This window comes from Grus americana, chromosome 1 (genome assembly GCF_028858705.1).
Source record: "Grus americana isolate bGruAme1 chromosome 1, bGruAme1.mat, whole genome shotgun sequence".
Lineage (NCBI taxonomy): Eukaryota > Metazoa > Chordata > Aves > Gruiformes > Gruidae > Grus > Grus americana.
Window position 1 is genome coordinate 89,068,510 of NC_072852.1, and position 21,416 is coordinate 89,089,925.

Genomic DNA, 21,416 nt, shown 5'->3' on the forward strand with positions numbered 1-21,416 from the left:
AACCACTAGTACTGTGTTATGACACTAAAGTCAGAATTCCAACTGAGTGAATGTGATTAGTCTCAGTATATTTATGATGCTCTGAACTCTGATCTGTTTGAACCACAGGAAACTCAAATATTCACACTCCTCTTGGCCATAGTGAGCACTTGGAACAAGCTCTATGTCTGTAATATTTAATGAGATAAAAAATAAAACATCCATAAACGCAGCTGAAGGAGAAAACCTAGATGAATAAAAAAAATACATGTAAGAAGAGTCAAGGGAGTAAAAACCCAAAGATTTCTCTTCAACTTGTGTTTCCTGGCACCTTGTTTAATTACTCATGCTTAATTAGGTTAAGAATCATGCAGAAGGCTGGCCAGAATTTGAAGGAGGGAGGACCCGGAGTCCTGGCAAGACCTTCCTTGTCTAGTGGAGTTGCTCCACATTTTGACTTAACAAATCCTTCTTCATGAAATGCTTTTGATGGTGATGTTTTAGGGAGATTTCTCCTTTACAATCAATTAATTTCATCCTGGTACATGCCAGCCAGCCCTCTACTTGTCCTGGTAGCACAAAACAGCTGGGAGGAAAAAAAACAAGCCTGCCAAATGCACACTGTATTTAGGTGTTATTAGATCTTAGAACACAGACTCAGAGATTGGAAGTTTAGTCCACCAGCTAATAGTTAATAACATTAAACCTTTTCTTATTAAGCTTTCTCCAGTTGCTGGGAAACTGCAGATCATTGCAGTTAATGTCTTCTCCTGTGTCAGCAAGAAAAATCATGTTTGCTACAGATCTGCCACTTAAAAATGTCTGTGCACTTCAGTCTGTTCCTAATGTACACTTATTCATTGATTTGGCAGACACAGCTATATTTCATGGACTTAATCACTAGGTCCCCAAATTGTTCTTAAGTGACACATTAAATTCTCTTTGTCGTCTGACTTCCAGCCATGGCTGGCTAGATTCATAAAAGAGACTGTCTCTAAAGTCTGCCTTGATAATTTGCATGGAGGGCACTCTGGAAAAAATTTGAATGGCAGAAATCTTCTGTAATTACATTCACTTTTTTTGGCACAGAAAAACTGGTCATCAGTCAAAACTGGAACTTTTAGGAATTTGAAGAATTTTTAAAAGATGAATATACAGTCAGCACACAAATTTTCCTGGCTTTCAAAAAGAGATCTTATGATTGTTCTAGATTTGGAAAGATTTGTCTGTGTTTTAGGACTCTCAACCACTCAGTGCCCATAGAAGAATGCTACTTACTTACTTCAGTGAAACATGCTCAGATCTGCAAACAACCTCGTGATATCCCAGAGAAGGATATACCACTGCACCCTTGTACTTGTAGAGCACAAGAATATCTGTATTTTGAACAATGTTTATGACTGATTTGTATCCACTGTTTAATTCCTGAAACATAGGTAAAGAACACTTTCTTCTGCTGCCCTCCCCATGAAGTGACGTGAGGAATCTGAGATTTCCCCCACCAACACCTCTTGGTGGTCTTTGGTTAACTTGAAGCTGAGGAGCTAAGCAGAGTATGTAGAACTATCTTGAAATAGCTCTATTACCTAACAACAACTCTGCTAAATTAAACAAAAGGTCTATCTATCACAGCATCTTGTACTTAAATGGCCAAGAGCAAATACCAAGAACAATATGTGAGGAGGGCAAGTACTTTTATCATATTCTCACATACTCTCTCAGCCTAAGTAATTTTCTCATTCAAAGACAGCCAACTCTTCAACTAGACATGATTCCATTTAACCTCAACTTTAATAACCTTTTAGGAAAATCCAGCAAACCTCTTCAGTAACCCTCAAACTGATTTCTCTTGTGTTAACTTTTCTAGTCTCCCTTGTGGCCAATATACATCTTCAGCTCTCACAGCATTTGGAAAAAGTTTTATAGCTTCTACCCATTGCAAATTTGAAGAACAACTTAATTGCCTTGTTTGGAATCTGACTTTTGTCAGCTTCATTTGATATCTTTTTAGTTTTTGTATTGAAAGAGATCACAAACTGTCTCTACCCTCTTTATAACAACTATGATTTTCATACTCGGAATCCCAATCAGCTCTTTTCCATAATGAATTGTCCTGTCTCACTTAGCTCATATAAAAAACCTTGCGCCTTCTCTGAATTTCTTTTAGCACGATTATGTTCTTTTTGAGATAAAAGGACAAATATTATACTCAGTATTCAGCAGGCAAGTCAACCATGCATTTAGGCAATAGCCCTCTTTTGTTCTCTGTTCTTCTCCAGATAATACCTAATTTTGATTTTCTTTGTTGGTCACTACCGAGCATTGAGCTGACATTTTCATTGAACTCTCAATCATCACTCGAAGCTCTTGATACCAAACAGTAATGATCAGCTCAGACCCATTGTTTTACACATAAAGTCAGAAATATTTTCCTACACACATATCACTTCCCATCATTTACACTGAATCCTTACAAAAGAGAGTGTTTAATCTACCATTTTACTGCTGAGTTGCTCAGCCTCCTAAAGACCAGCAATCCTGATTACATCACTGCTTATTCTCTTTTCTAGGTTGTTTATAACTATGCTGAACAGCAAAAGTCCCAGAAGTTGGGGGGGGGGGTGTTGTGTTCATTTTTTTCCTCATTCTGAAGACAGACTGTTTTATCCTTCATTTTTTCAACCAAAGTTTAATAAGACTTAATTGAAAATTTTTTCTCTACTGTTGGATTTTTTGATCTAGGACTATGTCTTTTGATTTAGTGCTTAGATCTTCTCTTAAACCTGTCTGTACCTTTTACTGATACCTTCCTGTAAACATCAAGTACTATCAATTCCACATTCTGCAAATCTGCAAGTATTTTCTTAGCACCAATTTGTTCTGTACACCACTCTCAATCTATCAATGATATAAACAGATGCACTGGGATGGTTTCAGTATGGCTTACATTTTCTACTCTTTCTCCCCATAAATTTCGAATGTGTGTTTTTCATAGGGATCCATCTGATTTTGCTGTTGCTGTTAGTATGCTAGTACTTCATCAGTGCCCAGATGTCTCCAGTGTGCCCTCTAAGCAACAAGCAATCGTATTTCTAAGCAATTTCTCCTCTAACTCACTTTCCTGGGATCTTTTCATCTTCTCTTTTTCTGATGAAGTAAAAATATTTTAGGTTTCTGTTTGGACACAGTGCATGACAATCCTGTAAGACACATTCACTCACAAGATGATTTTTTTTTTCTTTTAGTATTGTATCGTTTTTCCCCACATGGTGTGCTTTAGGTAGGACATCAGTAGCTTCTGTTGTGGCCAGCAAACAAGAGTAATGCGTCGTCAGTACACCTTTATTTCTTATCAGGTATTTTGCCATAGATAGTTAAATAGCATTTCTTGATGGCTTCTGGTTTGAGGCTAAAACACTACACTTGATAGCATTTAATTACTTTATTTCATGTATTCTAAATTGCTTGATCTATTGTAATTCTTCCAAAAAGGCTTAGAGATCTAATCTAAATTGTTGGAGAGCTGGTTGGCAAGTGCATCGTTTGCACATAGTTCACCTTGCAATATGGATAAGTCTGAGGATGGATAATGCAAATGAAATTCAGATGTAGGCATCAGTGTTTTTCTAGGTACCCATATTCATTTCAGCATAATGTCTCCCATATCAGCATCAGAAATTCAAACTGCTGCTAGTTTCCAATAACCATAACGTGAGGCACACTCTCAAATAGATACACTATTTGTAAGATGCAGTCCTTTATAAGTACACACTAAAATGCAATTGGCCAAAGCGATCAAAAATGATGAGATAGTTAAATGCACCTTCCACACAGGCAAAATGCTCAAAAATTCAGTAGCAACACACATAAATAAAAAAAGCTCTAATAAAACTGGTATTCTGGCAGCCAAATTTCATTTTGGAAAAGCTACCATACAAGTAAAGCCAACTCTGATTTTGCCTCCTGATGGTATCAATCACATGTACCAACCCTAATGCTCTGACTGTATGTTCGCTTCCACTTGTTGACAGCTCTTTGCTATTCTCAACTCTGTTCACAAGCAGCAGCAAGTTCCAAATGTGGATTACTATTGTTATTATTCTTGTATAAGAAAAGACTACTGATGAAAACTTACTATCATGCATTCATAATAGCATGTTTATACAAGTACTGAAGTCATGATACAGTTTTTAGTCAATTCTTACTTAAGCAAAGTCAAGTTTGTTTAATCAGAAACAAGTTTGATTTGCTATAGGTTCCAAAGTACAGTATGTTGTCTTTATCATGGTTTTTTACTCATTAAAGTTGTACAAAGAGATTTTTTTTCTTAAAAACTGTAGAATAGTAAAAGTGACCTTGCAAATATAGAAAGAAAGCAGGTGATAAAATTAGTGAGTAAGCAAAAAGAAAAAGCTATCAAGGCAAATAAAGGCTATGAAATGTTGAAATGTTTTATACCATTAGTTGTACTCACCTTTCCCTCATCTCTTGGGCTGTCACTTAAATGTACAACTGGCCCAGGGTGAGTCTTTGTAGATCTGCAAGACAAAAATCAATTCAAATCTGTGAATGTTTTTTGTATGAAGAGCTACATGCTTACCTTAAATTGTAGGTGTGTTAACACGTACCTCCAATGGTTTAAAAGTCATTCTAAAAAGCCCAACAGGGGAAGATAACTATCTGAAAGCTTTCCATATCTTTTCATGTTCTCCTCTATTTCCTTTTTGCCAGTATAGGCAAAGATTCTCCTCTGTTGATGAATCCTTTCTTCTATTTCTTTAAAAAATTTCACTATTCCTCCTGTTACATTATTTGCCCCCTCTCATTTCTAAGGCTTTTTTGCCTTTTCTATTCTCCATTCTCCCTCCTTCTGCCCTCCCTCCTCACTTGCTCTATTTCAAGGGTATATCTGCCAAGGATTTGCAACGTCTTCACTGGGTTAATTTCAAATACTGATAACAAGACTCACCAAGTTTGAATTTCATTAGTGATAGGGCTTCAGTAATCTCACCTACACTGCTCTATCAGGTAGCTGCTTAGCATTATTGCAGAGAGGTTTCTGAAATGGAGCATCTTGCCTTTATCTATTCTTTAATGCCCTATGACATCTTCAGACCAACTAATACAGTTACACCCACAATGCAATGCATGTTCAGTGAGGCTCCTCAGCCAATAAGACCCATTCCATAAGTCTTCATAGGCCTCTGTAAAGATTACTTACTGTTCTTGCTGTCCCCTCTCTTTTTGTAACATGTAGCAACAAAGTAGTACGTGATTTCCTACAGGGACTGCTGCTTAAGTCATTGATGTCCAGCACCTGACAGCAAATGCAAATCATAGGAAACTGAATGGATAGATGAAGATTTTTCAACTATCATCTTTTCTGACCAGACCTTTAGGCCCTGGCATTCATACAGAGCAAGAAGACAAAGGCTATTTGAATGCCTGCACAGAACAGGATCTGTCTTCTGTCTAGGTTCTGGGGTCAGAGCACATGTCCCTTGCTGTTCAGCTTAGGTTCTAGACTTCTGTGGCTGGTCTTGGTTCACCAAAGGTCACCAGGAAAAAAAAATATGGCAGAGATTGGCAGGGCCCATAAAGCTAAGAATTGATCTGGAAGCCATACCTAAAACTACCTAGGCTACAAGATTTAAAACAGTCTACAAGAGAATTAAACAAACCAAAACAAGGTTCTCCAGCCAAACTGCTCAAAGGATTTTCCTAAATGAACAGTGTTGCTCTTCCTTTGGCTCAAATACTGCACTATAGCAAAACTGGCCTCTGTTCTACCAGGTCAGACTCCAAATCAAGATTGAGAGTAGTATGCAAAAATTCCCAGGCAACTCAATGTATGCCTTGTTCCCAGGCAAACATTAAAATACTGTGGAGAATAGAATCCTCCTTCCCAAAACACTATGCTCCAACACTCTTAAAAGCATGAACGTTTTCCTCTGGCCTCTATTTTTTGCCTGTAGAATGTTTTCAATATTTCAGCTATTTGGTTATGCACCAAAGCTGGGCCAAAGCAGAGTGGCAAAGACCTTTTCTGATATTTACCTCTGAGCTAAAGATAATGAAAAATTACTCCAGAGATCCTTAGACCTTCCAAACTAAGTTCATTCCAGGCCAAAGAGATAGAAAACTTCAAGTCACCTAAAGGCCAGACAACTGGCCTCCAAGACTATACCCCATCCCTCACATACGTTTTAACATTACTTCTAGCTGCGTATACAAAGCTAGGGACAATGTGGCAAGCCCCTTCCTTGGTGAACCTTGTCTATGAGATAATGCCAAAACACCATCTTCAGCTTTGGCAGATCATGTTTCCACAAATATCTGCAGCATGGTACTTTTCTACATGAGGTCTTGGTGAGAATGGCTTTGGCAAGAGCATTTTGCAACATATCCCAGCACAGAAGTGAGATTCAGCAGGAAAGCAGTGGACAGTCAGTTTATAGAATAATATTCTATATAGAATATCTTTAAGCCAGCATCAAGTACCTGTTTGGCTTGAGACATGGCACACGACAATTTTTGCAAAGATGCAGTTAGTGGGAGATCTGATTGTCATTCCTATCCAAGCCAACTCCCCAGAGGGGTCCCCTCTGGCTGAACTTCTGTTTCTGAGTAACCTGTACTGGAATAAAAAAATAATTTCCACAACACTGGACCTGGGAGCAGGCAGGGTAGGTAGGCAGTGATGGGGAACCGAGAGGTGAGAGGAGGACATTTGCAAGCAGTGCTTAGACCCACACACAGCTTGTACATCTGTCCTCAGGGAGTGAATATGAATGACATCTTGGGACATTCTGGGCTTCTTTGAACTTTGTTTCTGACATAGGTTCACCTATCTGAACTGGTCAGAGTATGTTGATGGAAAGAATTAGTTCTGTTTGGGGTACATGCTGCCTGTGCCATGATGGGCAAAGAAGGAAGGATAAGAATAAGAAGAAAAACAGCGAAGAGAAGAGGCAGCATAAGAAATTTTACTTTTTAGCCAGGTAAGAACCACTGACAGATGACAGAAGAGGGAGCATAGCCAAGCAAACATGACTAAGTTGGCAACAGACAAAATGGTGGAAGGAGCACATGCAGGCTGACAAGGCATACTGCTTTTGGTGGTTATCCTAGCCCATTGAACCTACCAGTACCCAGGCTGGGTTGCTTGGCCATACCAGTGTTGGTACTTGACCAGAACTGTTGGCAAAATCGGGGCAGATGGAGGGAGAAAGGGAAAGAACACACTGTCTTCTAAGCTAAAGGTTGAGCCCATCTGGGCTGCTCTATGTACCTATCAATTTTAAGTCAAGAATAATTTAGATAAATCTGTGCAAACACTATTTTCTTTTTAAGATACCTATGTCATTGCTTATCAAAGAATGTATCTATTTGTCTTTGGGAAAAAGCAAACTCTTACATGAGCTGTAGTCACTCTACATTACATCTAACTTTAGGCTAATTATACTTTTGCTGTCACACAAACTAGTTGTTCCTCTGCAAAAGGTATAAAACTTTATTTTACTACCAGTCTTATTTTTATCTTATATTCTTGCAGGGGCGTAGCATCAGATTTCCATGCTACGACCTCAGCTAAAAGGGGTAACCTTCACTAATACAATACATTTTCCTACCTTCTCCATTTCTCTTTTGAATCTATTGTAAATGACAGTTAGAGGATCCTGGGATTTAGTACCTTGTAATAAAATTTCTTTTTGCTTTTCAGGATATTAGGTACTTTTTGTTTCTTTTGGGGGTATTATCTTTCCATTATTAGGTTCCTAGCTATTTCTTTAGTTTTGTTGAGTAAGAGCTTCATATATATTATCAGCAAAGTTGATACCAAACACAGAAGTCTGTGCACTAAATGTATAAGATTTTATTTTTCCTCAGTCTCTTTTCTCTATATTTAAGTATTATTTTAATATTTAAATTATCTTACTCCTCATTATTTTAATAGTTTAGTTGCTTGTCAGGTATGTCACTCCATGAAAAGACTCAATGAACCATTGTTTTGCTTTCACATGCATACCACTAGTCTTTGGTTCTGTTCTTGTTATCTTTTTTACGACAAATATTGGGTGTAGGCGTCAAGGTGTTGGCAGTGAGGAGTTGCAGGGGGAAGGGTCTCTGTGAGGACCGTCAGGGCTGCCCTGTGCAGGACACAGTCGTCTCCAGCTGGCTCCAATGGACCCACCGCAGGGCATGGCTGAGCCCCTCAGCCAAGAGGGTGGGACCTCCGGGAAAGCATGTGCAAGAAAGGGCAAAGAACACTGCACAGGCAGAGAGGAAAGAAGTGTGAGAAACAGCCCTGCAAGCTCCAAGGTCAGCAAAGGAGGAAGGGAGGAGGCGCTCCAAGCACCAGAGCAGAAATTCTGCTGCTGCTCATGGAGAGGTCCATGCCAGAGCAGATATTTCCTCTGCAGCCTGTGGAGGATCCCATACTAGAGCAGGTGGATATTTCCTGAATGAACTGCAGCCTGTGGAGAGCCCACACTGGAGCAGATTTATCCTGAAGGATTGCAGCCCGTAGAAGGACCCGTGCTGGAGCACGGGAAAAGTGTGAGGAGGAAGGAGCAGCAGAGAGGAGCTGTAATGGACTGACCACAACCCCCATTCCCCATCTCCTTGCACTGCTCAGGGGGCAGGAGCAGGAGGAGGTAGAGGAATTGGGAATAAAGGAGTGAATTTGAGCCTAGGAAAAACAGGGCTTTAGGGAAAGGTGTTTTAGTTTTTGCCTTTGTTTCTCATCATTCTACTCTATTTTAACTGGCAATAAATTCAATTAATTTTCTCCAAGTCAAGTCTGGTTTGTCCATTGACAATAATCGGGAAGTGATCTCCCTGTCTTTATCTTGACTCGTGAACTTTTCCATCTTATTTTCTTTCCTTGTCCTGTTGAGGAAGGGGAGTGAGAAAGCAGCTAGGTGGGGGTCTCACAAGCAGCCTGGGTCCACCCACCACAAATACCTTGATCACTTAACAGCTGCCAACTTCGATTCTGCGTAAGTAAGAGGAAACAGAGAGTCTATTGAGTTTGGCAGTCATAACGACTACTCTGTCAGGAAACAAGAAAGGATCTTTCTCAAATAGTTGTATATCCTAAAACTCATTTCAGATGTGCCATTGCAGATAAGATCACACAGAGTTTCTGGGGTGATGACAACAGGTGTACCTGAAGCATTTTGGGATTGTAGAGACTACTCCCTGCTAGCCCTCCTGAGCTGCCTTTCTGGGGCACCAAGAAACATTGGCGGTTTTTAATACATAACAATTAAAGTATTTGCATCAAACCTGATTCCTCTTTGGACTAAACAATAAGGAATATTCACAAGGTGCAGAACAAAGCTTTTGGGTTGGTTTGGGATGGGACATGCACAGTCCTATCTGGGGGAAGATGTTTCGGGGAAGATATACTGATACAAAATAACACCAGTTCAGATGGAGTGGGGAAGAAAATTGTGCATGAAAGGGTCATAACTTTCTCCATTCAACAGTCTTTCGGTTGTTGCTCTGAACCTGGCCTATGGCTGGATACAGAAGGAGAGACGTGATAAATCTTCTCTGGCAATACATCTTGCTTGCTTCTCCTGAAGTGATGTTGTCTCTTTCCTAGTGCAGGACTGTGGCTAGGAACCCAAAGATAATAATTTGCACCACACTAAGATCAGGAATAGTTTGCCAAAGGCAGATCATTGCCTTACTTCTTGCATCTTCTTGTTTCCTCAGGGAAAGTATGTATAAATAGAAATAATAGCAATGTTTTTGGAGCCCTAGAAAAGTGTTCCTTGTAAAATGAGTGCCGTCAATTTCTCCTAAGGGTAGACATCGTGACTGCACTACAAGTAGGATTAAATGAAGCAATTATTTAGTTAACTATATTATATCAATAATATTAGTTTACAGAACTCATGAAACACTATCAGAGCTACAGATACAGTAATTACTACTTTCATACAGGAAATTATACTGCCTGTGGAAACGTCTACATACAAAAAGATTTTGCCTCATGTAGCTTTAGCATATATAAAATGTTCTGTTTCTCCTCATTGCTATTACAGTACAGTTGTCAAGGAGACTGAAAAGTTGTATGCTGTCATTGTGGAACAGCCTAAAAAGAAAGAAAAACACTCCTGAATTACATTAAAAGCAAATGCAGAGATCCAACAGCTCCTGGAAAGGATGAAGAGGTACTGGGAAACCAACCACATTTGAAGCTATCATGAATAAAACACGCTACTGTTGATGCCAGATACTTGTGTATAGGCATTCCTTCAAGCTGGCTTTAGGAGACTGTGCAAAAACTAACTAGATCCTATCCCTATTCCCAGAAAGGGGAAAATAAGGAAGAAAGAGTAGGTGAAAATAAGGCATAAGTGAAGTATTTGAGCAGAGAATTCTTCATTCCCAAATACTAGCTGGGGTACAGCTGAGAATGACTGAGCAAATAAAAGCTTTGAAAAGACACGAAAAGGATAAAACAGCAAGCCAAGTCTGTACACAGCAGAAAGAGGAAAAAAAAAAAAGGTCAAGTCCAAAAAATATCAGCGATAATTTGTAGTTAAAAATTCCTGAAGCAAAAGCTACCTTCAACTGAGCAAGAAGAAAGTATGAGCTAATGATACAAAAGATTACAACATTTCACAGCCTTCATTGACCTTAAAGCCCACAAGAACAGACTGCAGAAGAATTCAACAATGTAACAAAGGGTTCCCATGACACCTGTACAGAACTAGAAGCTTGTGAAGAAACTAGTGATACTTTGAGCTGGTTTGCACTTCATCAGAAGTTATTCCTGACAGCAGCAGGAGGTATTAATTTAGTTGATGCATGTTCATTTGGGGAGATGAGAGAGCTGATATGCTCTAAGACTTGACTCTTGCTCAGAAGAACAGGACTGAAATGAAGAAACCATTCACTGTAAAATAGGAGTCTTCAAAAAACTCGTACGGATGGAAGCTTTTATTTAATTATTTTATTCTAAAATTAGAAAACTCAAAAAGAAGTCTTCAGCAATGTTATAATTTGGACCCAGGAAAATGTGTAAAATACATAGATGATGTATTCCTCCACCGTTCTGGGAAGTTTTGTGCACTCTAAGAAACAGAGCGACTTACATACTATTGTAAGAACTTCAACTATGAAGATAATCTTTAAAGCAGGTAAAAGTAAAGTATGACAAAATCATGAATCAAAGTATGAATCAAATAATGAGAAAACAATTTTCCTTTTGAAAAAAATTAGCCTGCACAACTACGGAAACACTGTAATGATTTCTGAGAATGAAAATCTGGTGGTAGAAAGTGGTAAAAGGAGTTAGGACAGGAAAAAAAGAAAAGAAAACATCTATATTAGTCACTGTTACAGAGTTGGAGATAACTGAATGTGACAGTGCTGAGAAATGCATGTGCATAATTTCTCTAGCACCAGCAGTCAGACATCTTCCACAGTTCTGCTTTCCACAAAGGTGCAGTGCACCAGAGATTGTAAGACTTTCTTTTCGTTGGTAGAGTCACAGAGAAATTTAAAAGAATGAGTTAGATACATCATTCACATACTGTGGATCAAAGCTGGGAATTGGAGTAAGAATCAGTTCAACCTCAAGATGCAACTCTGACTCTTAGACACAGTATCTAAAATGTCTAGAAGAAGGATGTCTGGCGACTTGCACTTTCTCTGTACTATTTTCCTCTTCCAGATTTGTTTCCAAATGTTTTGAAAGAAAAGAGAGAAACTGTTTGCTTATTAGAGAGCTGAAAACCAAACAGTATCACAAGCCCCAAACATTGCTGGGAAAGGACTAGCTCTCCTACATTAAGAGAAATGACAAGTGAAAAAGTTTTGAGTTATTCTTCATTCTTAGCTGAAAAGATGCTTCAATGTGGTCTGAGGTAGTGACAAAGCATGAGATGATAGAAATGGCTGAGACAAGAATTGCTAGAGAAAACGCTCCTAAAAATTCCCATATGCTAATGTTCTTTCTCAGCTCTGAACAAGGCCAGGTCCACTGAAACTTAGTGACACAATTTATAAAGCAATTTTTCCTGTACATTCTAGAAGCAGTTATGCCTCAGCACTGAAAATCATCTCAAACAAAAACCCCCCAAAATCATGTTTCCTTTGCATTATTTAACTATTCAGGCCTTAATTTCTCACTAATATAAGATACTGTTTAAGCAACCTGGATGTCCTCTCCTGTATGAGAGAACAGTAGTTCCTATGCTAAAACAGGTATCGCAACCATCTTTTTGACATATATCTCCACAAGATGCTTCTGAACAGATCATAATGAGAAAACCACTATCACTCCAAAATACAGTGCTCTACAGACCTTTCAGTACATTTTGATACAAAAGTAGGCAACAAAATCAAAAATGGTAACAAGCTTTCAAGAAAAAGAACACCAAAAAAACCAAACCAAAAGCCAACTTTGTAAGTCAAAGTAGCCATGCAGGACAAGGATTTATTGCATCATATGCAAAGTCTAAAAATGTCACATTCAAATCTGTTTCTCCTTCAATTCTTTAAACTACTAACCCTCTTCACCTCGGTCTTTCTCTGCAACAGAATCACTGTTAGAAAAAAATTCTTGCAGTCATTGGATGGCCTCACTGACTGACAGTGTGGGTTTGTTTTTTTCCTGAGGATGAGAGTTATGTTCTCTGGAATGAATTAATCTCAAGAAGTGTGATTAAACTCTTTGTGGGGTTGAAACCTTGGTAAGTCCATGAACAGACTAAAATGAATTGTTGGGATATATTTTCTATGGTCCATATTTTTTTCACCTATGCAATAACATTTATTATATTATTTACTGAGCAATGTCATCATGACCTTAGAGGGACAAACTCAGTCCATTATGAAAGTCTAGAATATAACTTGTAGGTGTTTTCCAAAGGGGGAAATAACAACACAGGCATGCCAAACTCTTTAGGTTACCTTGGCCATAGTGTTAGCAACGTATATGAAGGCTCTCTTCAACTATATTCTGAAAAACTAAGAGAACTGGAATTTCACCTAGGTCTTTTTTTTTTTTTTTTTTTTTTTTTGGTACTCTCACAAAATGAGCTGTCATCTAGCTTTACAGTGACTTAGGTATGGTAATATATAGTTTAACATTCCAAAGTCAAAGCATTTCAAGTTTTTAAAAAATTAACCAGTTCAATCTTATATTGGTTTTCACTGTAAAGCCTTGAAATCTTAATGACAACTGAGTTAAATCCACATTACGAAAATTCATGGAGATTTCATTAGAAGTAGGTACAAGTCAATGAAAAAAATGAGAACGGATTTTGAAAGAAAGTCAAATTATCTTGGCGGACTTAGTCTGCAATTTTAGAAACTGGATGAGAGTTGCACAAAGAGGGAAGAACTCTCCTTCAGGCTTGTTTGTGCAGATGACACACAAATCTAACACACTCAAAATTCTACTTATAAACCCTCAATCTAAACTGAGGACTTGAATATAGTAGCAGAACAATCACTTTTACTGGGCTTTCCTTGCCAATAAGTTTGACACAAATATACTTGCACAGAAGAAAAACCTTCTCCTTCCAAGCTTTATAGAGAATAGTAACATAGACAAATTAATTCCACACTCTGAAATGATATAATCTCTCTCAGAATGAAAAACAATGTTATGAGCACTATTAGCTCTTACATCGTTCATGGTAAGGCTGAAGCTGTTTCTGAAGTTGTACATAGATACGTTTTCCTATTTTCTTGCATCTTTGAAAGTACCTAACATCAACAGACCCTAAGAATCTATAAAGCCCTGATAGCTGATCTAATTGCAAGCAGGAAGTTGGTTTAGAAAATTCCAGAGGGGCCTTCCAACATGAATTATCCTATTATTCTATAATACTAAAATGGGAAAATTATGTGAAGATTGTGCGAAAATAATGCGAGGATGAAAAAATATAATCAAATAAGGATATATCAATAGCCCTAAATAAAATTGTTCTCTCAGAAATACGTCTCAGTGCAATTCCAAAGGAAAGTCCACTACCATAAGCCTATCCTCATGAAGTACACTTAAGAGTTTATAACATTCCCTTTAAAAGCTAATCTAAGTTACATTTTTCCTGCAAGAAAGTAATAGTGCTGGAAGAGACATCATAAATTTGTTAGAGTTTGAATTACTTTACTGAGAAAAGTCACCTAGTTTCAACTTCAGCAGTGCTTATAGCATCTGTTAAAGGTGGCTGCTGTGGCAAACACCACCATTATTCCTACCAGCCTCTTACCCTAATACAGAGAAGTTAATCTGGAGACATACAGGATTCCCTGTCTACCTGTGTAATACAGGCAACAACTTCCTCAATTCCATATCCAGAAGTACATGATGAGATTGAACGGAGACGATACAGCTGCCTTAGACTACCACACCGCTTAGAGGGATCAAGTTATACTTGTAAGATCGATAGAACTAGAAGCAGTAATGAATGGATACCTGTGCTCAACTGCCACCAAAACAGTACATGGCAAACTAGCTTTTTGGGAGAAGAAACTATTATGGTAACCACATAGCATCTCCAAGTACTTGAGGTGACAAGGCCTATCTGTATTATGTTGTCATTACCTTTCACAACTTATGGAAGAAAAAATTTGGAAAATCTAGGTATACTCCTGCCTAGGCAATACAAAGATAGAAGCAGCTGCTTGTTTACTAAAAAGTTCTAGAGAGGTATCTTCTTTTACAGCATCTAGCCTATCTCAACAACTCAGTACTGAAACTTGTTAGGAAGCAGCCCTTATTTCCCACATACTTTTCATTGAAAAGAGGCATTATTCTATTCTGTACTCAAGAAAAAGTCTGTTGTAGCCATTAAAAAAAAAAAAATTATCCGAAAGAATTAGGAAGTGAAACTTGGTGGGTTCCATTTTATAAAAAGCTTCCAGATTTATTTCCACACAGAATAGAAACATCCTAACGTCTGGAAGAAAGAAAATTCCAAATGCACACAAAACAAAAATGTGTTGTTTTCAAAAGCTCAAATTACCTACTCAGTATAGTAAATATATACATTTTAAAACACAGGAATCAAAAAACCCTCTAATATGTCAACATCACCAAACCAAAGTGAGACAGAAAAAATAGCTAAGATACTTCCCACCTGAAGAAGTCATCAAAATGAACGTATTGATTGAGGTTTTGATTAAACCTCATTTTCCAGCAGCAATTTTTCAGCCAAAACTACTGAGCAGAGCTGAGTGAAGCCTTACAAAGGCAGGACAAACAAACATTCCAAAATTGAGAACTGGACAAAAGATTTAACAGCAGACTTTCTGAATCCTTGCTTTTATCTCCTTTGAAGATAAAATTAGATTTTTATGACTATGCCTATGAAGTCTGGTAGGTACAAAGGGGAAGACAGAAAACGAGGCATCAGTTTTGTCAACCTGTGGGACACGGTGATTAGTGAAGGTCAGTAACAATAGTGGGGAAAAAAAAAGGGAAAGGGGAGAATTTTGGAGAAAAGTGCTTGCTATCAAGGTAATCTCTGCTTGAGACAGAGAGTTAGATTCATCACTGTAGGCCTGTAGCCCTGTTCTTAGATACTGTCCTCTTGGTTCACTGAGCTTGGTGAATTTCAGTTTACTACCAGAGAGAGGTTACAGGTTCCTCACAACATGAAGCCGATGTCTCAGAAACTCCATGAAATACTATGAGTTTGCTTGCAGTAGTTCCTCTTGCTGGAATTTCACAGAGGAAACAGCAGAGAAATAATTTTTCATTTCTGTTCACGCTTTCACTTGCAGGAAGCATAGATTTATCCCAGTCAGATTTTTATATGTCTCCCTCCATTTCATACCCATGACACAGGCACCTGTGTTAGCCTGTCAGAGAACTGTCATTTAACAGACACTCATTACCTTTCCTGTCACTTCATTAGGTTTTGATGAGCCTGATTTAACTTTGAAATTAGCCCCGTGTTGAGCAGGAGGCTTGGTCTAGAGACTTCCAGGTGCTTCTCATCTAAATGATTCTACAGGTCGATGAAGAAAAGTTCTCCATAAAGTCTTAGGGCCAATACACTCCATTATTCTTTTCATAGGATGTTTGGAGGAGATAGTGATCAGGCTACCCTCATAAAAATAGCAAAATCTGAATTTGTGAGATTAATGATTATCTGTATTACATAGAATCATTTAGACTGGAAAAGATCTTTAAGATCATCAAGTCTAACCGTTAACACTGCCAAGTCCACCACTAAACCATGTCCCTAAGCACCACATCAACACATCTTTTAAATACCTCCAGGGATGGTGACTCAACCACTTCCCTGGGCAGCCTGTTCCAATGACTGACAACCCTTTCGGTGAAGAAATTTTTCCTAATATCCAATCTAAACCTCCCCTGGCGCAACTTGAGGCCATTTTCTCTCGTCCTATTGCTTGTTACTTGGGAGAAGAGACCAACACCCACCTGGCTACAACCTCCTCTCAGGTAGTTGTAGAGAGCGATAAGGTCTCCCCTCAGCCTCCTTTCCTCCAGGCTAAACAACGCCAGTTCCCTCAGCTGCTTCTCACAGGACTTGTGCTCTAGATCCTTGTTACCCTTCTTTGGACACGCTCCAGCACCTCAATGTCCTTCTGGTAGTGAGGGGCCCAAAACTGAACACAGGACTCGAGGTGCGACCTCACCAGTGCCAAGTACAGGGGGACGATCACTTCGCTAGTGCTGCTGGCCACACTATTTCTGATACAACAGCCAGGATGCTGTTGGCCTTCTGGGCCACCTAGGCACACTGCTGGCTCATATTTAGCTGGCTATCAACCAACACCCTCAGGTCCTTTTCCACCAGGCAGCTTTCCAGCCACTCTTCCCCAAGCCTGTAGCGTTGCATGGGGTTGTTGTGACCCAAGCGCAGGACCTGGCACGTGGCCTCGTGGAACCTCATACAGCTGGCCTCGGCCCATTGATCCAGCCTGTCCAGATCCCTTTGTAGAGCCTTCCTGCCTCCAAGCAGATCAACACTTCTGCCCAACTTGGTGTCGTCTGCAAACTTACTGAGCGTTCCTATTTTATGGAAATTCATAGTTAAACAGATTGCCAAATAACTAACATAATTACATGGTCTCTCTCATAAATCTGAATTCCTAATGTCCTGTAACAAAACAGTTAATACTGCACATGCATTCATTAAAATAAAAGGTTTTCAAAAGATTTGTTAATATTTGTAAAAACAAATGATTCTTAAAAATGAATCTTAAGACAGCTACAAAAATTACCATAGACACAAATGCAAAAAAGTCTACACTTACAGTTCTATTGCCTTGTTCCACATGATAACATATCCAGAAAGAATGAAGGACTCAATATTTACAATGTGTGTATTTCCCCTCTCTGTTCCAACATAAAGCCATTTACTCTGGAAAGGTAGATGGCAGTAAGTAATCCTGGAAAGGAAGAACAAAAAAGTGACTGAATATTGTATCAACAATATTTTTTAACACTTTTGCAGATGAATAATTGTTCCTTCCATTTTATAACTTCAGAAAAGCCTGCCCATCAGGTGCAGCATTTTGAAGAACGTGCAGGTTTTGGGGGTCATCTCCAGAAAAATCATAAAAGAGAACATGAAACAAAACAGGTCCATCCTGCCTGCCTATACTAAGGGCAGGAAAAAAGAGTTGCATCACTTGAACACTGAACTAATTCATGTTATCTCCATGAGTAAGTAAATTGCACTATGATACTATCCAAGACTCTCACATTAGGCTTTCTTATTTCCTTTCTTAGAATAAGCAATTTTTCCACTTCAACAAACAGAAGTTAATGGACATCAGCAGGATTAATGTTTTGTACAACAGAAGTGTAACACCGTCATTCACACAAGAATACATTCACTTTATTGGCTATCTGGGAGCATAGGGCAGTAGATAAGAGCATTATCAAGTGCAGTTAAGTATAGTATCATAGACACACAGTGAATCCTACACTCATATCATTCTTACAGGGTGATTAACCAGTGCTGTATTAGCTTGGAAAGATGTCATGACAGTTTCTCATGATAATATATGAAAGTTTTCACAGATGATGAATGAGTAGATTCAAGTTTCTTTGATAATATAGTTATTATATAGATATTACATACATTCAAGTAAAACTAAATCTATAAGAAATAAAAAAAACCACTTGCTGCTAAAATATAATGGAATGAATGCTACTACAGAGACTGAAACTTAATCTGGTCTTATGGTATAGCCTCAGAAATTTTGACAAAAAGCAGGTATTTTTCTTGGTATGCCATGCATTGTTATATTTATCATTCAGCTCCACAAGCACGCTATTTCTAGCTTTTATATACAAACTTGATTAAACAGCTATGCAATAATTTTTATCCTTAACACCTTCCTCCCCCTCCCAAATGTATAAACAGTATTTAAGAACATACATATTTCACTTGTTTATTCTTATGGTACATCAATCATTCTGAATTAATTATAAAGGAGTGGGATGGGTGCTGGCTATTGTCCAGTAATTTGGCCCTCTCAAACATGTAAAGTACTCTGAGTAGAACATTTGCTAACCTTTGAATTAAAGGATTTGTTTAATATTTATACAAATTTCACATACTTTCTGTAATTGTTCCCTGTAAGATACTCTCAACAAACAAAAAGATTCCAAACAGATTCTACACAGTATTTGGATAGTTCTGTAGTTTTCCAAGTATCTAATCATGTGTCACAACATTTAACACTGAATGCATTCAAGTGAGCAAAATCTTTTTGGCCTTATTTATCACACTGGATTGAACACAGTTGAAATATGCAGTCTTCACATTCTAATTTATGGGGAAAATTATCACTGAATCATGAATCCAGAATGAGGTTTACTCTTCACAGAAATCTTGTTTTGTGGATTCAAGTGAGACTTAAGTATGATGTAGGCTTGGTGCAATCCATCTGTACAGGGTTAAATTTTACCATTAGCTGTCTAATTTTGGCAATAATTCCACTGCCTTTAATGGAAGGGAACCAAGTTTTTCAAGACAATTGCTTGAGAATGGGAATTACAGTTTAGTATGCATAACTGAAAATGCCTTCCAGCATCAACTTAGTACTTACATTGTGGGTGCAGTCAGATCGACAAATACCTGACAGAAAATACTGCAGAAGGTGTACACCACCTACATATTCCTTGCTGGAGTTAAAGCTGTTAGATGTGGCCCTGTTTTTCAGCTGGGATAGAGCTAATTTGCCAAGAAGCTGGGAGGGCACACAGCCAGGACAGCTGACCCAAACTAGCCAAAGGGATATTCCATACCGTATGATGTCATGCTCAGTATATAAGGGGCGGGGAATGAGGGGGTGTAGGGGGGATGAGAGATTGCTGCTCTGGGACCAGCTGGGCATCGGGTTCCAGGCAGTGACCACATTGTATTGTGTATCATCCGCTTTGTATATTCTCTTACTAGTATTGTTATTTTTCCTCTTCCTTTGCTGTCCCGATAAACTGTCCTTATCACAACCCATGAGTTTTACCTTTTTCTTCCAATTCTCCTCCACATCCCACCAGTATGTGAGCAAGCAGCTGCAGGGTGCTTAGTTGCCAGCTGGGGCTAAACCATGACAGCTTTATTGTTCTGTTCATAATACATGCAAAGAACAATTTGCCCTTTTCAGTTTGTAGGTTTACAAATGTGAAGCTGGTTATGACATTTTTCTTGACCCTTCTCCTTAAAGTAAACAACTCCATTTCTTTTGCTTTCTCTTCAGATGCATCATTTGCTACACTTCCGGTTAGATTCATATTTAGTCCAAATTTTTTTTATTTCTTCTGTTTCTGTACTAGCTCTACTTTTCTTTCTTGCACTCCAAAATAGATGCATGCTCTGTTAGGTCCTAGCCCATGCAAAAACCTCCCTAGAGGTTGACAAATCCTCTTAACCACTTCACATTGATGTTCATTCAGCACTTGTTTGTAGTAAACTGTTAAATTCCAGGAAGAGAAAATTTTTGTGACTTTGAAAGAATTGAAAATATATCTGTCTAGTGACTGACAAATAACTCATGAGTTGCAAAGCAAACCCTAGTTGACTTGAATGCTGCTGCTCCAAATTCTTGCAGTTGTGTCATCAGACTAAGCAGGTTCAAGTCCACCTAGGACCATACTGATTTCCAGTATCCTGATGAATCATAGAATGGTTTGGGTTGGAAGGGACCTCAAAGATCATCTAGTTCCAACCCCCCTGCCATGGGCAGGGACACTCTCCACCAGACCGGGCTGCCCAAAGCCCCATCCAACCTGGCCTTGAACACTTCCAGGGATGGGGCATCCACAACCTCTCTGGGCAACCTGTTCCAGTGCCTCACCACCCTCACAGGGAAGAATTTCTTTCTAACATCTAATCTAAATTGACCCTCTTTTAGCTTAAACCCATTACCCCTTGTCCTGTCACTACACTCCCTGATAAACAGTCCATCTCCAGCTTTCTTGTAGGCCCCTTCAGGTACTGGAAGGCTGCTACAAGGTCTCCCTGGAGCCTTCTCTTCTCCAGGCTGAACAACCCCAACTCTCTCAGCCTGTCCTCATAGGAGAGGTGCTCCATCCCTCCGATCAGCTTCGTGGCCCTCCTCTGGACTCTCTCCAACAGCTCCATCTTTCTTGTACTGGGGCCCCCAGAGCTGGACGCAGTACTCCAGGTGGGGTCTCACAAGAACAGAGCAGAGGGGCAGGATCACCTCCCTCGACCTCCTGGTCACACCTCTTTTGATGCAGCCCAGGATATGGCTGGCTTTCTGGGCTGCAAGCACACATTGCTAGGTCATGTTGAGCTTCTCATCCACCAACAGTCTGAAGTCCTTCTCCTCAGGGCTGCTCCATTCACAAGCCAATACAGTGTACTGCAGAAAACTTTGTCTCCAAAGTGCAAGACTGAATCCAACACCCTGATTATGAATAAAGTCTCAAAATCACCTCAGACACAATATGAGGCTGTTTTGGTCTGCGTTTTTTTCCTTTTTGAAATTTGCTTCTGGTTTATAATGTCTTGCATGTACTGCCACAACAACTATCAGACTAAATGGGTGTCTAATTTCCCAGCTACTGCATGTTATCCATTTGCTCACCTTGGGTTTAAAATTTCAAGAACACAATGTTTCAAGAGCAAGGTACTACAGTAAGAGAAAAATCAGACTAAAGTACTAGCCACTGGCCATCAGTTATTAGACTTACTTTCGTGCTGGCCTGTCTGAAGTCCCAGGCACCAATATCTACTAGGCCTGGATATGTAGTATGAAGGACCAGAATAGAATTAGGCATTGATAAAGAATGAAGAAGATTACCACAAATTTTACTGTTTTCTTAAGCTCAGCTATTTCTTCTTAAATAATTTAATTTTGCTCTGATAGATTTATGGGACAGTCAGATAAGAAAGTATTCTGTATATTCTTTGTTCCACAATAAAAACTACCCTACGAGTCTTTATTGT

At 38.9% G+C, this 21,416-nt stretch overlaps 1 protein-coding gene across 6 annotated transcripts in view; it reads right to left on the minus strand.

Annotated features, from left to right (window-relative positions):
• The window catches only part of STXBP5L (syntaxin binding protein 5L), a 207,096-nt gene that overhangs the window by 93,932 nt on the left and 91,748 nt on the right, over positions 1-21,416 (minus strand). For all 6 annotated transcript variants that reach the window (XM_054813652.1, XM_054813650.1, XM_054813651.1 and 3 more), the window contains exons 5-6: positions 17,245-17,379; positions 4,454-4,517 (exon numbers count right to left, since the gene is read on the minus strand). In XM_054813652.1, the coding sequence (XP_054669627.1) occupies positions 4,454-4,517; positions 17,245-17,379 (199 nt within the window). The remainder of the gene's footprint in view (positions 1-4,453; positions 4,518-17,244; positions 17,380-21,416) is intronic.